A 15952-nucleotide genomic window follows, 5' to 3' on the forward strand; every position below is an offset into this window, starting at 1 on the left:
TGTTTCATGCATGTATTTATGTCACGCAAATCAGATTCTCTGTTAAGCCATCATGGCGAAATTTATCACTATGGGGTAATGAGTGTAGATTAATGAGAGTAAAAATTATTATTTGCGACTGTATCTGTAGGCTGCAACATAAAACAGAAGAAAAAGTGAATGGGGTTTGAATACTTCCTGTATGTACTGTATATAAAGGGTTTTTGACAGCTATACAGGAGCATACACTTTGAAATTTGATCAGTAAATTTTACTGCAGCCCTTTCTCTCACCTCAACTAATTAAGAGAATTCAGACTAATCATATTAGGGTCATGGCTAAAAGATCAACCAGACAGATTAAAAAACAAACAAATACTCAGAAGACAGGAACATTTCATTTCCTTAACAAGGCCAAAATCCCTGAAATGTTAACATCTATAAATTCTTTTTCGTGAAGAAAAGTGACAAACATATTTAGACAACAACAACATATTTACAAACAATTAAAGCCAGAGCAAATTAACCAATGTTAATTTTAATGACAAATGACATAATTACATCCAGTGACTTGCAGTCTTTGTGAGTTTCAGTCTTGATGCTCATGCTCCTGTCCTGGTATGAGCCAGCGGATACTGTCTGTCCGCAGGATGGCATATAATGTGAAGCCTGTGATGAAGAGGACAGAGAAGACCAAAAGCCAGTCGATACTCTTCACCGGGACGCTGGGGAGGGGGCCGAGACGGTCTGCATCCATCACGATTCTGTCCGGTCCAGCTTCAAACCCTGCAGAATATGAACAGTCTATGAGAAAACGAGCATGTTGGTAATCCACATGGTCTGAGGTTTAAAATGGTTTAAAAGCTGAAACTGTGTGTCAGAGCAATGACACTTTACTTTCTGATGGTTGTATCTTAAAAGTGAGTGCCTCAATTTCTTATTCCATGGAAAAAAGGCTTTGGGAATGCGCACTATTTAATATGCAACAAGCAAAATCTAACAACACCCCATCTCTGCGATCAAGAGATTTTTACTTCTGTCAAAACTATTTTTACTACTTCATCTACCATGCTCCTTAAGATAGATTTTGGGGGAATTTTGTGCCTTTATTCATAGAGGAGGACAGTGGAAGGAGTTGAAAACAGGGATAAGAGTGGGGGAGAGACATGTAGGAAAGTAGTTGCAGGTCAAACTTGAACCCAGGCCGCCCGCGTACATTGGACGTCCCTTATCCATTAGGCCATCTGCGCACCCCTTGTGTTTTACAAGAGCATGACCAGACAAAGTCAAAATTGGGCCAAATTTACACATTTTTACAGTCTTAATTCTTTCAGGTGTAGCTGTCAACATAAAAATAAACATTATTTGGGACAATATTCTCTCTGTTTGTACCTGTCTGGTTTGTGATAAAGGAGGTGAGCGTCTCTAGCGTTCTGTCAGTGTGGTTAAAGCGAGCCATAGGTTTGGCCCCCTGGAACAGCAAGATGTTGGGCACTGCCACAGTCCCAAACCGAGTGGAGAGGCTGGTGGAAGATGGAGACAGACATGAAATAATGTTTCAGTTTTAGAAATATTCTCCTTTAACTGTAGTTTGTGTAGTAAATAGAATGATCAATCACAACTAAAAATGTGTTTCAGAAAGTGTAATATAAATTCTTCATGTCTATCTGCTTGGTGATCTGTTGTGTTTCTTTTATTTTTGACATGCTTTAATGTACAGAGAGGGGGACAGAAAATGACCAACTCCTCTTTGTATTACAACAAATAAATACAAGCACAGAATCACAACAGAAACAGCCATAGTGTCAACAAAAATACAGAAACAGTTTGGATGTCTAAATTGAACTGGCTCTACAACACAGAGGGTGTCTATAAGAAGGGTCTGTGCCACCTCTACTGCCTGAGGAGGCTGAGGTCATTTAACCCCTGCCAAACAGTGCTGAGGATTATCAAAACTAAAAATTTGTGCAGAAAAGCTTTTTTGAAACTTTTTATTCAACTTCATGCAACGTTACTGGCTTTATCCTCATATTACAAACTTACTAGAAACATATAAAACATTGAAATATACATTTCAATTGATGCATAACTTTTGTGGATTTTTTAGTTCAGTGTTTATAAAGAAGGCTCTGCCAGGTTCAGGCTGGATCTTAAAAAATCTGAATTCTCTTTTTTCACTTAAAGTGCAAAAAAACAGGATCATTCACCTGCTGTGCTGTGAGGCATCCAGTGCCAGGAAATGCATGCTGGGAAAGACTCGAGGCAGGGCGTTGAAGTGAGGCGCCAGGTTGGCTGAGAACTGACACCAGGCGGTGAAGAAAAGCACCACAGAACACTCTGTGCTGTTAGCATTCAGGTACTCCATCAGATCCTGAGAGAAAGAGGAACAAAACTCTGACTGAGAGATAGGGTCAACTCTTCCAACAATTCATCTAAAGAGATAAATGATTATTTTTTTAATGAAATTATCAATGGATTCAGATCATGTCCTTACAGTGGTAGGATTACAGAAGAGCTAAAATTAAACAGAGGTCGACACATAAACCCTGTGTTCAAATTACAAAAGTTGACTTAAGTGGAAGAAAAAACTGGGTTAAATACTTCAAATGTGCAGTTTCTCTGGTGTTGTGCATTGTTTTAATTCTCCTTGTATTCTTTTGTTTTTTTATTATTCATCATTACAACATTATAAGTATGACAGGATTGTTTATCAAGTACAGTTATTTTCAAATTTAGGCAGTGGCTTTGGGATGAGGAGGTCTAAAAGGACAGCATAAATACCTGTGAGGCGTTGAGGACCTGTACAGTGAATGCATCTATCCCTGTGGTGTTCCTTTTATCACAGTTCACCTTGTACGTCTTTGTGGTCTCTGTCGAGTTCTGCTCCTCAGTTGGTACGGTTTCTGCATGCACTATTTCAAGAGTGACCTGGAGGTAAGCATCCAGAAGAAGTCAGCTTCTGCACCACTGATGCAACGATTTAACTCAGTGTTGTGTTTATTGAATAATTCTATCATCTCATTTAACAGACACTTTTGTTCAAAACCACATACATCTGAGACAAAGTACAACATATAAGGTAGTTAGCTTGGACCTGTAAAAGTGAACTCTAGGGTATAAGTGGTAAATGACTTTAGCTTGTATAGCTTTATCTATCTTTTACAAAGCAGGCCACACCTACACATTCGCAGCACATTCAAACCCTATTAACTAATTCCATTAATGCACAACTATGTATATACAAGTTACTAAAGCAGCAGTGGGGCGATATGGGGTTCAGTACCTTACCCAAGGACACCTTAATAAGACTGCAGGGGCAAGGGATCAAATCCTCTATGCTGACTAGCTCTACCAGTGACTACAACTACCCCCACAGCTATCTCATCTGAGAGTTTAACCTACTTTCAGTATTTTCTAAGAAGTGTAACTTAGAATATAGTGATTAGCATTGGGTCTTTATAATAAAATATCAAAGACTACAGTCTCAACCTGCCCTCTTTATGAAGTGTCTTGAGATAACTTCAGTTATGAATTGGTGCTATGCAAATGAAGATTGACTGATTAAATATCTCAGAAATTATTACAAGAAAATAGTTTTGGTTATCACCTAAGAAAAGTGAAAATACAACTGAAATTAGATTAAAAGTACTGCTTGAGAGTGACCTGTTGTGCTGATTCAGAGCTCTTCTCCTCCACTGATGCTTCTTTAGCAGCCAGAGATGGTGAACCACACTGTTCACTGTTTTCATCACAAGGTGGGGAGAAACCCGACTGAAAGTCTTTCACATTTTTGGGGAAGAGGGACTCAATATCAGACGGATCAATGGGGGTTTCAGTCCCCATCACTGCATCTGCAATCTCTGCTGTCTTGAACTGCCTCTTCGGCACAGAGGCCAGGTCTTCGGACTCCACGAACTTGGGGCTGTTCTCATGGTCAGACACTCCATCCTCTGATACTGTGAGTTCCAGTGACTCATAATCTGAAAAACAGAAAGTATGAATTATGTATAATGCACAAGAGATTTCTCTTACTTTGGTATATATTTTTCTTTTAGTAGTGTAAGCATTTTGCAAGATATCAATATAGTATTGAAGTAGTACCTACAATTTAGACAACTTTGACATGCACGGTGCATTCAATTATGAGTTGATAAGGTTAAGCCTGCTAAAACAACGAAAACAAGCATCCAAACAAAGCATCCCACATAAAACTAGGATGTCTGTAAAAGATGTTTAAGGAACCCTTTGCTCTGTTTCACAGCACCTTAAAAATACTTGGGAAAATATGAAATTAACATGGGGCTGACAATTTTTTCCTCATCTGTAATGTTCTTGACAATAAATGCACTAACATATTGAATTAAATCACAAAGATTCCAATGTAAATAAACTCACTATTTAGTTAACATTACTGATTCTCAATCGATCTACAACAACTAACTATATTTCGGCTAGTAAATCCAGCGATGCCATGTCAGCCTGACACCAACACAACACTGAGTAGACCAAATATACATGAAGTAGATGACACAGGTAGTGTGCTAACTACGCTAGCTGTTACAAGCTTGGTAAACTGTCATAAACAATGTTTTGCTAACGATGTTTAGCAGCCAAAGAAGCTGTCAGTATCTTACCTTGTGCGGTCGCCGACGTAAACCTCAAAATCTCAGATTGATACGACAAAAATAATAAAGCATAGGGAATGCAGAGCTTTATCCAAAACTCCGTCATATTTTAAGAATTAGGTTAGATCCATATATTCAAATATTTCATGACATATCGTGCTGCGAGCATGGACTGTGTAGGTGATCTGGTATAGCTGGCAGGGAGGACTGTTTGAAACTGTGGCGGAGGAAAATAAATGTAACACCACCGAGTTTAGTTTCCGGGTCCGTGTACCGTTGCATTTAACACAGAAAGGTGGAAGACCTACAAAACCATTATACTCAATAGAAAGTATAGCTAGTAAAAGTACGTGTATATAAATCTGCTCAAGTAAAAGTAAAATGTATTTCATTTCAAATTTACTCCACGTAACGAAAACTGAGTAGCTTGTTTGATAACCAAGGAGCTTGTAGAGGGAAATATGATTTTTCCTTAATGTGTAGTAGGTAGCAACACGAGGATATGAAAAGAATCTTCATTCATTTTGTTTATTGTAAGGTTTTACTCAACTTAAATTAAAATGCAACAGCTGTTAAGAGACAAAATGTGTGATCATTCTTTCACAGTGTGCAACTGACATGCAGGGGTGAAAAGTAACTTATTACATTGCTCAAACTACTGTGATGGAGCTTTTTTTGGGGGGGGGGGGTTACTTTTTTCAGTACTCTTTAAAATCAGTACTTTTCCTCAAGTAGCTTAGGTTTTAACCTGGGAAACTACTTTTACTTGAGTACAATACTCGTACTTTTTCCACCTCTGATGACTGCTCAGTAGTACATAGCTATTCACTGACATAACATGTCGAAGTTAACTTCGTCATGCTGTGTTGAATCAATTGATTCTGTGTAAAATGGTCTTCAGTGTCAGAGTTATATAACGTTGCTGATACACCAGTGTCAGTTCAACTCTGTAGAGAGTCAACTGATCTGAGCTCTGCCCACTGCGATTTCAAATCCAGGCTGATGTGTGGGCAGATCTCCCCGTCATGCCCTTGGGCAGAGCAGAAGCAGTTTATATGCGTTTAGTTGTGTTTGGATGCTGCCTGTTGCACAGTGATTCTTGCTGGGGTTCTTTTGTTCATGTTTCTGATGGATTGTTGTTTTTAAAGTGAGGCACATTTTTGCACCATTAGTGAAGTTATCCGCTGAGTTAACAGTTTCCATCTGTGACTTTCATTGTTTCTAAAAACATGTGTATTCTTCATCAGTATGCCTTGCCTATGAGGTTAACTCTCTGTTTTGTTCTTGCCAGTGGAGATCCACCTTGCCACAGATTTTCAAGATTTACTGCAGCTCAGTCATATTATCGAATATTCAACACTTTCAAAAGTGTAGGCTAGTTACCCACGCTGATGAAATCGGCAGGGGGTTATGTAAAGGGTTCCGTATCTTTGTTTGTTTGTTTGTTTGTTTGTTTGTATGTGTACAAGATAACTCGAGAACAGAAAGTTGGATCTTCACCAAACTTTCAGGGAATATTGGGATAGTGACAGGGAAGAATCAGTTAGATTTTGGTGATGATCTGCGCACCCATTCGTTTTTTCTCGGACTTCGAAATTTTGAACACCATAGTAATCAGTGGGAGCGTAAGTTCCTCGGTGGCGCTGCTTAGGCATGGGTCTGCCGCCTCAGACGGCCATTCTAGTTTAACTTTATGTAGTATGGACCTGTTGTTGTTCATTGCGAGATAATTTTTCCCAAATCGTGGCCTCATGTTATTTAAAGTATCATAATGGAGAGATCTGTGCCAGAAAATAGTAAATCGAATCTTGAACTTCTCTTTCTCGCTGCTCTGGCAGAGCCAGGCAGCTGCAATAGCCAGAGTTCACCATAAGGTCAGGGGGAAGGCTAATTGCTGGAGTGCTCGTCTAGTTTTTACTTGAGCCAGACACAGGGATAAACATCTTACTACTAAAGGTGTGTTTTAATCCACATTTCACTTGTCTTTACTTCTGAATAATTAAAAGGAGTTGGTTGTGACTGTCTCTCTACAAGCAGTCACAGTTCAATCCCTCCTGTCTGATAGCGTTGCGATGCTAAAGTTTAGCAAAGCATCTGATGATAGACACAGATAAAAGCCTCCATTGCTAATCATCATTGAAGACTTTTATTTTGAAAAGCAACATCAGGAATTTTTGGGTTTTCAGCAGCTATTTCACAACAGAGATGTTTCATAAACAGAAACTGAACTTCACATAACTCAGAGAATGAGCTAGGAATACCTGAAGAGTTAAATACAGAATGAGAAAATGAAACTGAGACTGCACTCCAACAACTAAATAGCCATTAGTCATTCAGCTCTTACACTCTCAAACTTTCTGCTTATGAAAACACTAAACTAAAAGTATGTTTTTGATATATTGTCCAACAGTAAAGCTGCAAATCACTTAAAGATTTTGTGAACAAGTTAGTTAAATGACTCAGCAGTAGAACCAGTCACACTGAACTCGTCAGTGTGTCTTTAAAACACAACTTTATGACCCCTCCCAGACTTCATTCCTGTGCTTGTCTCCTCCTTCTCTGACTGTGTATGTAGCTCAGGGGTCAGGCGTTCCCTCCCACTGCAGATCTACAAGTTTAAAGATGGGGCAAACACAGTACGATGAAACACAAGAGCTGGAGAGCAAACACACTACAGATCAGTGAACAAGCATAGAGCAAATGAGCACAGCTTTTATCTGGAGTAGAAAGTGAAACTTTTTGACATTCGCTGTCTTAGAGAGGAGAAATGGCGCAGCGAGCAATTCAGCCGGACCGAGAAAAACGGAGCTGTCCAATTTGTTTGGATCTTCTAAAAGATCCAGTGACCATTCCTTGTGGACACAGCTACTGCATGAGCTGTATCAGTGACTGCTGGGATGAAGAGAAAGACAAGGAAACAAACAGCTGCCCACAGTGTAGGCAGAGTTTCATGCCAAGGCCTGTACTGATGAAAAACACCATGCTGGCGGAGTTAGTGGAGGAGCTGAAAAAAGCAGAGCCTCAAGGTGCTTCACATGAACCTTCTTGTGCAGGACCTGAAGACGTGGCTTGTGATTACTGCACTGGAGAAAAGATGAGAGCCTTCAAGTCCTGTCTGGTGTGTATGGCCTCTTTCTGTGAGCAGCACCTCCAGCCTCACTATTCTGTAGCTCTGCTGAAAAAACACAAACTTGTTGAAGCCACTTTTAAGCTCCAAGAGAATATCTGCTTCTGCCATGACGAGGTGATGAAGATTTTCTGCCGCACTGATCAGAAGTGCATCTGTTACCTTTGCTCCATGGATGATCACAGAGGCCATGACATGGTCTCTACTGCCGCTGAAAGAGCTGAGAGGCAGACAGAGCTCGGAGGGAGCCGGCAAAAAATCCAACAGAGAGCCCAGGACAGAGAGAGAGATGTCAAGGTGCTGCAGCAGAGGGTGGAGGCATTCAGTCTGTCTGCTGATGAGGCTGTGAGAGACAGTGAGAAGACTTTCACTGAGCTGATCCATCTTATTGAGAAAATGTGCTCTGAAGTAACGCAGCAGATCAGATCTAAACAGAAAACAGAAGTGAACGAGGCGAGAGAGCTGGAAGAAAAGCTGCAGCAGGAGATCACTGATCTGAGGAGGAAAGACGCAGAGCTGGAGCAGCTCTCACATACAGAGGATCACCTACACTTCCTGAACAACTACTCTTCACTGTCTCAGCTTAATGAATCTACAGACCCTCCCAGCATTGATGTCTGTCCTCTGAGCTTTATTAAGGGTGTAACAGCGGCTGTAACAGAGTTCAGAGATGAACTACAGGATGTTCTGAGTGACAGCAGGGCCAGGATCTCATCAGCAGTGACTGAGGTGGAAATTTTACCTCTTCTAGAGCCAAAAACCAGAGCAGACTTTTTGAGATATGCTCGCCACATCACACTGGATCCAAATACAGCACACAAAAAACTGTCTTTAAATAACGGTAACAGAAAGGCAACATTACTGGCAGCAGAGCAGTCATGTTCAGATCACCCAGCCAGATTTATTCAGTGGTGGCAGGTCCTGAGTACAGAGGGTCTGACTGGACGTTGTTACTGGGAGGTGAAGTGGAGTGGGTCTGTTAATGTAGCAGCTGCTTACAAAAATATCAGCAGAACAGGGACCATAAATGAATGTGGATTTGGTTACAATGACAAATCCTGGTCATTAGAATGCAGATGTGGTTATTCATTCAGACATAATGGTATAAGTACTACCATCTCAGGACCCCAGTCCCCCATATTAGGAGTTTACCTGGATCATCAGGCAGGTACCCTGTCTTACTACAGTGTCTCTGAAACCATCACCCTCCTCCACAGGGTCCAGACTAAGTTCACTAAGCCTCTTTATCCTGGATTCTGGTTACCAGTCAGTGCTGGAGACAATGCTGAGTTTTGTGAACTCAATTAGACAACAGAAAATAGTCAAAAGCCTCTTTTTATGGGCTTTAGCCACATAATGCGATCAGTACTGCTGGTTTTTGTGAGTTCATGTTAACAGAGTGATCCATCTCTGGTGCTGTTGAGACCAAACGGCAACTTAAAGGTTATTTGCAATTCTAGTCGGGTGTTCAACTGCAGTTTGCTTGTCACTACCTGTACTTGTCTAAGTAAAGTAAACAAGCAACAAGTAAATTAAGTGTAATCTTAAAAGAACTTAAAAATGGTAAAATATGCAGTTTTTAATTTTGGAATCAATCTCTCATGTTTGATTAAATCTGGTTTGTGGAGATCTGGTTTGTGGTTTCTTTTTAATTAACATTTCTTGATGATTTGCATCAGTATTATGTATGCAACGTGTTTGTGGGGGAATTTTTTAAATGACTTTAAACGCAACATATCTTTATAAAATGTCTTTTTCTTGTTGCTCATCTGCTTTTTAGTACTTTATATTCTGCTGTCTGTACTGCCTAGGAGTTTTATACAATATATTTATGAATCAATACCATATGGAGAATAATTGATGGAATAAATTTGATAAAATATATTTTGCCATTTTCTTTTTACAGAGTGTACTATCTCTGATTGGCTTGTCTTGTATGACATCAGTGGCTGAAGAGAGACAATCATTATTTTTGAGCAAATAATTTACTTTTTCATAGATAAAAGAGGTTAATTCATAAATTAACTTAAATGCCCTGCTTTTATGAAAAATAAAATCATGATGAATTTATGTAGTGAACTTTGTCTTAAAATACAAATCAGGTCATGAGTTGTGTGTCATTGCATCTCTACTCTGTGTTCATTTTTGCTGATGTAATATTGCCAGATCAAAGTGTTTTTCAATATATGCAATATTTTCATGAAAAACTGTGAAATCGATTCCAATAGAGTCACTGTTTTGCTTATCACAGTGTAAGGTGGAAATTCAAGTGTCCTTGCATGAAGTCATTTCAAAGGAATATTTTGGTAATTTTGAAGCTCTGAGGTATTTGGTGATACTACAGACATTATCCTCCAGTGATTTCAGAGAACGTTGCCCATTCATGTAAGACAAGCTAGAGGAAGGCTATACAGCGTAGCAGATGGGTATAGTTTCACAGTGTAATGTACTGAGTTTAAGGTAAAAATGGGCCAGATTACAATGCTGATTTTTTTAAAGCATTTAATTTTTCACCCAGAAAACCTCTGTGTTGACACTGTCGCAATGCAAGTGTTGTCTGCTGGCTATGTGTTCTTCCGCCTCAGCGAATCTGAATAATGAATGATAAGGGAATCATAATAGTGATTATAAAGCACTTAAAACATTTTTATACAGTTTACAATTGACTCAGTATCGGCCACTTTTAACTTAAACTCCCTGAATTACACAGTGAATCTGCTACCCTGTATAACTTAGCTTCTTCAAGCTGATCCTGGTGTCTCTGGAGGCTAAAGCCACCACTATGGCCAAGTACCTTATACAACCTAACAAAAAAATACAGAAATATCCCTTTAAGGAAATACTAGAATACTGCGGCTAAAAGCCTTACAAACAATAAATAATTGTCATATATTTAGTAATCAAACCCATTCTAAAGGAACAAATTGAACTACAATTCTAAGAACCGTAATTTTACTATAAAAATATTCAATCACCTGTGATATAACATTTATTTTTTTAATGCATAAAAGGACATCTCATCAGAATGTGTTACTTTGAGTTTTATTACACAACTTTTAAACATTCCACAACAATCATGCAGGAATAAAATGGGAATAATACAAAGCTTTACAGGCTTGGCCAATCACACTGTAGGAATAATTGGGATTATTCAAAATACTCAAAATGTGAGGTAATTTTAAAAAAGGATTTACAGACAACAGATCCTGTGTTGATTCAATGCTGGAGATATGATAAAACATTTAGTCTCAACAACGACTAAAACAAACATAGTCCGCCTATTCCTGTACCTTATGTTTTTAATGTTTGACTTCAAATATGGTGTAGAAAAATGAGGAATGTGGATAAATGAACCACGTCAAACACGTCCATGTTTCATCAAGTCAACAAAACTCAGGGAAAAAAAAATTCTTAAGTTTTCCAGCAGACATTTGAAAGGGAAGCACGTGTGACGTATCCTGTAAATAAAACATTCCCTCCTGCTTCCAATGCATGCTGCCAGCTCTTTTACCCATCAGGCTTTACTTCAGTGTTTGCATCGTAAGTTTTAACAGACTCTTCAGGATGGGAAACAGGCAGACTTCATGTCAGATAGACCTCAAAAACATACCAGCAAAAAAATCAACAATGGCAACAAAAAATATCACAAAAAAAGATGTGTGGGTATAAATATGATGAAATATAATGAGGTAAGTTAACCTCATCAGTATAGAATTTACAATGCTTCCAAGAAATGAATATTAAATCCCTTTAGATGTGACAGTTAATTCTTTCCTAATACAGTCATGGACAAAAGTACTGGCACCCCTGGAATTGTTCCAGAAAATACACCATCTCTCCCAGAAATTGTTGCAATTACAAATGCTTTTGGTATACACGTTTGTTTCATTTATGTGCATTGGAACAACATAAAAAACAGAAGAAAAAAGCCAAAATTGACATAATTTTATACAAAACTCAAACATGGGCCAGAGAAAAATTATTGGCACCCTGTTAAAACTGTGGGTAAATCATTTTATTTCAAGCATGTGATGCTCATTTACACTCACACTCGCAGAAACAGGTGCTGACAATCTAGAAATCACACCTGAAGCCAGTTAGAATGTATAAAAGTTGACTCAACCTTTGTGTTGTGTGCCTGTGTGTGTCACACCAAGCATGGAGAAGAGAAAGAAGAGCTGAGAATTGTCTGAGGACTTAAAGACCCTGTAAAGTAAAAATAATCTGTATTTACAGTTGTCGTATGATAGATCATTGTGTTATGAACCCCTAGGTCAAATTTCACTCTAATAAAGCATCTCCAAATTTATAAAATTAAGCTTCAAATCATGAAAAATGAGGCAGTAAAATCTGCTCCAGGATGATTTGGGTGTGTCTGTTGAATGAGCTGAAGCCACGCCCACTCAGGAGGAATATGATCCTCTCAGGTTTTAAAAATGTTACAGTCTGAATGGAGGAAATCACTCATGCCATTAGCCTGTCTCATGACCTTTTGTTGACCTTAGAAGAAGAGACAAAGTCTGTTCAAATCTCTGCTATGATGCTTTAAATGATCCATAGACCACTGTGACAACAGACTGTACTGAGATGTACTGCTCTGTGATTTTTGATTGTGGCAAACTGTGATGAGGATTGGCTCATTAGATTAAGTTGAATGAATTTAACAAGCCCTCACACAGTAAGCATGAGCAGCTATCTTTTATTAAAACCACAGATAAAAACACATACAGGCAAGCTAGTCTGCAGCATTAACTCCCTCACTCATGGTGTCATACTTGGAAAAATACTTTCCCCTAAAAACATGAACCAATAAACAAAACACGCATAACTATAACTTTGCAATGAAACATGAACATTATAGCGCGGTACAAAAGTGAATTCCTTTGCACAAAATGAACCCAAAAGTCCCTGTTTCAGGTGACTGCTTCTTTCCACAATATTGTAGTGTTAGAGGGGCGGGGTCATTCCCTACTGTGGGCTTATGACATCATGAGCCCACATATTGGCCCCGTCCACATTAAACCAGGCCAAGAAAGAGGTGAAATGGCCTAAATCCAGAATTCATTCACACGTAGATCTCAGTGTTTTCACATGTTTACAGCAACCATATTCCAACATATCTAGAGTGTTAAGACAAAAACTTTGGGTTTCACTTTAAGAAGCAAAATTGTGGAAAAATATGAACAATCTCAAGGTTACAAGACCATCTCCAGAGATCTTGAAATTCCTTTGTCCACTGTGCGAAATATAATCAAGAAGTTTATAACCCATGGAACTGGCTAATCTCCCTGGACATGGATGGAAGAGAAAAACTGACAAAAGAATGCAACACAGGATAGTTGGAATGGTGGATAAACATCCTCAGTCAACTTCCACACAAATTCAGGCTGTCCTGCAGACTCAGGGTGCAAAAGTGTCAGATCGGACCATACGTCGTCATCTGAATGAGATGAAGCGCTATGGCAGGAGACCGAGGAGAACCCCACTGCTGACAAAGAAACATAAAAAAGCCAGACTGGAGTTTGCAAAAATGTACCTGAGTAAGCCTCAATCCTTCTGGGAGAACATTTTGAGGACAGATGAGACTAAGGTAGAGCTTTTTGGAAAAGCACGTCATTCTACTGTTTACAGGAAATGGAATGAGGCCTACAAAGAAAAGAGCACAGTACCTACGGTCAAACATGGTGGAGGTTGAAAGATCTTTTGGGGTTATTTTGCTGCCTCTGGCACTGGGTGCCTTGACCGTGTGCAAGGAATCATGAAATCTGGAGACTATCAAAAGAAAGCTGGGTTTGCGTCAGAGGTCATGGGTGTTCTGGAAGGACATTGACCTGAAATATACCTCAAAAAGCACAAAGAAATGGTTGGAGACAAAGCGCTGGAGAGTTCTGAATTGGATCTAAATCCCATTGCACACCTATGGAGAGATCTCAAAATTGCTGTTGCAAGAAGGCACCCCTTAAATCTGAGAGACCTGGAGCAGTTTGCAAAAGAAGAGTGGGCCAAAATACCAGCTGGGAGGTGTAAGAAGCTTGTTGATGGTTATAGGAAGTGATTGGTTTCAGTTATTTTTTCCCAAGGGTGTGCAACCAAATATTAAGTTGAAGGTGCCAACAATTTTGTCCGGCCCATTTTTTGAGTTTTGTGTAAAATTATGTCCATTTTGGCTTTTTTCTTCAGCTTTTTTGTGTTGTTCCAATGCACATAAATGAAATAAACATGTGTGTACAAAAAGCATTTGTAATTGCAACAATCTCTGGGAGAAATGGTTTATTTTCTGGAAAAATTCCAGGGGTGCCAATACTTTCATCCATGACTGTATAAATGATCACGCTATCTTCAACGGGATAGTCCCTGACTACTCTTTCTTATTTTCATTTTGACAGTTTTCTCATGCTGTCAGGGTATTTTCGAGAGATGTTGGATCAGTTTTAAAAATCAAACAGCCTAACAGTTGGATATCGTCATATTCTTTGGTAAAGGAGGGTGAAAATGACGGGACACTTCAGATACCTCTGTTAACACCACACACATCAACACAACAGTGGCAGAAAGCCTTGTACACAGGTATAAAAATACAGCCAGAATAAAAAGTGATAGTATCAAAGTCTTCACACTACAATACAGACAACAGGTTATTGCACCAAATTTAACTCATTAATTTGACATTTGTCATGAGGGAGCAACTCAGTGAAGCTTTACTGTTCTTTCTTATCAGGATTTGAAAGACTCTGAAATCAACTTTATTGTAAAATCAATGATTATGAGGGCAACTTTGAAGATTTAGACTCTAAATAAGAACTTATATGGGGTGTATGAAATCAGCTGTATGAACCGATTCATCTAAAGGACCTCTATTTTTTGCCTGAAGCCTGTAGGCACTAAACTATTTCCTTTTTTGTAAATGAAAAACACTTTCTCCAACAGTCAGGTTTAAGTGCTCTGATGGGCTGTGGTAATGTACCAATACAGCATCATAAAAAGCAGCATAAAAACAGACATTTATGGTGCTTGATCACTGCAAAACTTCAGATATTATCAAGTGTATTCATCTAATTTATAATCACAGTTATCTCATAGTATACATTTTAAGCTGCATTCACATTTCAAGCCAATAAACATCTTATCCTAAGATTTATATCTACATAATCATGTGCATAAGTTTTAGGCAGAGTCAAGCTTGACACATGTTGACACGTGTGTCATTCAGCAGCCAAGGTCAAGCTTGATGGCTTTTCTTTGGTTCAGGCCTTTTCACCCCTTGCAATACGCCTGAAGACCACTGACCAGACATCCACAGCATGGCCAGAGGCTCATGGCTACCCTCCAACCTGCTTAGACGGTGCCCTTGCCTGTGCTTACTCATCACATCCACTGCTGGCTCCAACATAAAAGTGTGGACTTTATTTTTTTCAACAGATTATTTTCCCATGCCCCTAGAAATATGCAAGGACATCCAGTGAATGGCTGGGGTTGTGTAACTCATTCCTTCTTATCGCTGGCTTTTCTCTTTTTCGTTGGTCTTTCATGGATCTTTTGACAGAATTCAAGCTTTAACAGCAGTGCATGATGGAATTTATTACTGAGATAATGACCATCAGCTTTATACTACTTTTCATAATGTATTTTTCCTAAATGCTCACTAAGAACTTAGGCATTACTACAAAATGGCATATTGACCATCTAGAGCACTACACAGTGAAGAGGGTGTGATTCAGCTCTCAATCTAGACGTCTCATATGAAAAGACAAAAAAATAAAATGTTCTAGCCCAACTGGTAGATGTTTTTACTTTACACAATTTTTCTATATCCTAAAAAAGGGCTTTACCTGAACTTGTCTGGTGAACGTGGCATTAAATAAGTGTGATGAGGCCTTTTTGAAAAAGATTTGTCAAATACACTTGCTGAGACTTGCTGCTTTGAAGTGGCAATGTTATCTAGAACCTTGAAAGTTTAAAAGATCATCAATTTTTTGATACCTTAATCTTACTTTCTCATTCCTATGAGTTTTAAATAAATGAGATAATAATAATCCTGTTTATACAGGATATTTCTCATCTGTCTCACAACACATTGTGGCTGTACATATTCTGCTTCCCCATGCTCTTAACCAAACTGCTAAATTTCTTTTACTGGAGACACAGCACCACCTGTCTGCAGATTTCCCATCATTCATCGTGCTGAGGCTCAGTGTGTAAAACAGGCTGTTTATGGTCTCATT

The 15952-nt window shown here is 38.9% G+C and overlaps 2 protein-coding genes across 2 annotated transcripts; one reads left to right on the forward strand and one right to left on the reverse strand.

The window, feature by feature from the left end:
* Window positions 1-495: 495 nt before the first annotated feature.
* txndc15 (thioredoxin domain containing 15) lies at window positions 496-4802 on the reverse strand. The gene is made up of 6 exons (XM_041801627.1): window positions 4613-4802; window positions 3642-3958; window positions 2760-2906; window positions 2186-2349; window positions 1371-1501; window positions 496-764 (listed from the first exon to the last, which is right to left on the reverse strand). Exons 1-6 carry the CDS (start codon window positions 4707-4709, stop codon window positions 568-570), a joined length of 1053 nt encoding a protein of 350 aa, XP_041657561.1. The 5' UTR covers window positions 4710-4802; the 3' UTR covers window positions 496-567.
* Window positions 4803-7319: 2517 nt separating this feature from the next.
* Window positions 7320-9357, forward strand: LOC121518363 (tripartite motif-containing protein 16-like). Its single transcript, XM_041800618.1, has one exon. The coding sequence runs from the start codon at window positions 7371-7373 to the stop codon at window positions 9036-9038; it is 1668 nt and encodes a 555-aa protein (XP_041656552.1). The 5' UTR covers window positions 7320-7370; the 3' UTR covers window positions 9039-9357.
* Window positions 9358-15952: the final 6595 nt, after the last annotated feature.

Source organism: Cheilinus undulatus, linkage group 12 (genome assembly GCF_018320785.1).
Source record: "Cheilinus undulatus linkage group 12, ASM1832078v1, whole genome shotgun sequence".
NCBI lineage: Eukaryota > Metazoa > Chordata > Actinopteri > Labriformes > Labridae > Cheilinus > Cheilinus undulatus.

Bases quoted from the DNA above. Each gene is read 5' to 3' on its own strand.
- txndc15 (XM_041801627.1), bottom strand. From the start codon at position 4,709: ATGACGGAGTTTTGGATAAAGCTCTGCATTCCCTATGCTTTATTATTT. The intron at 1,502-2,185 runs GTGAATGATCCT...ATCTTCCACCAG, and splicing joins GATGCCTCACAGCACAGCAG to CCTCTCCACTCGGTTTGGGA. The intron at 765-1,370 runs GTACAAACAGAG...CATATTCTGCAG, and splicing joins CTTTATCACAAACCAGACAG to GGTTTGAAGCTGGACCGGAC.
- LOC121518363 (XM_041800618.1), top strand. From the start codon at position 7,371: ATGGCGCAGCGAGCAATTCAGCCGGACCGAGAAAAACGGAGCTGTCCA.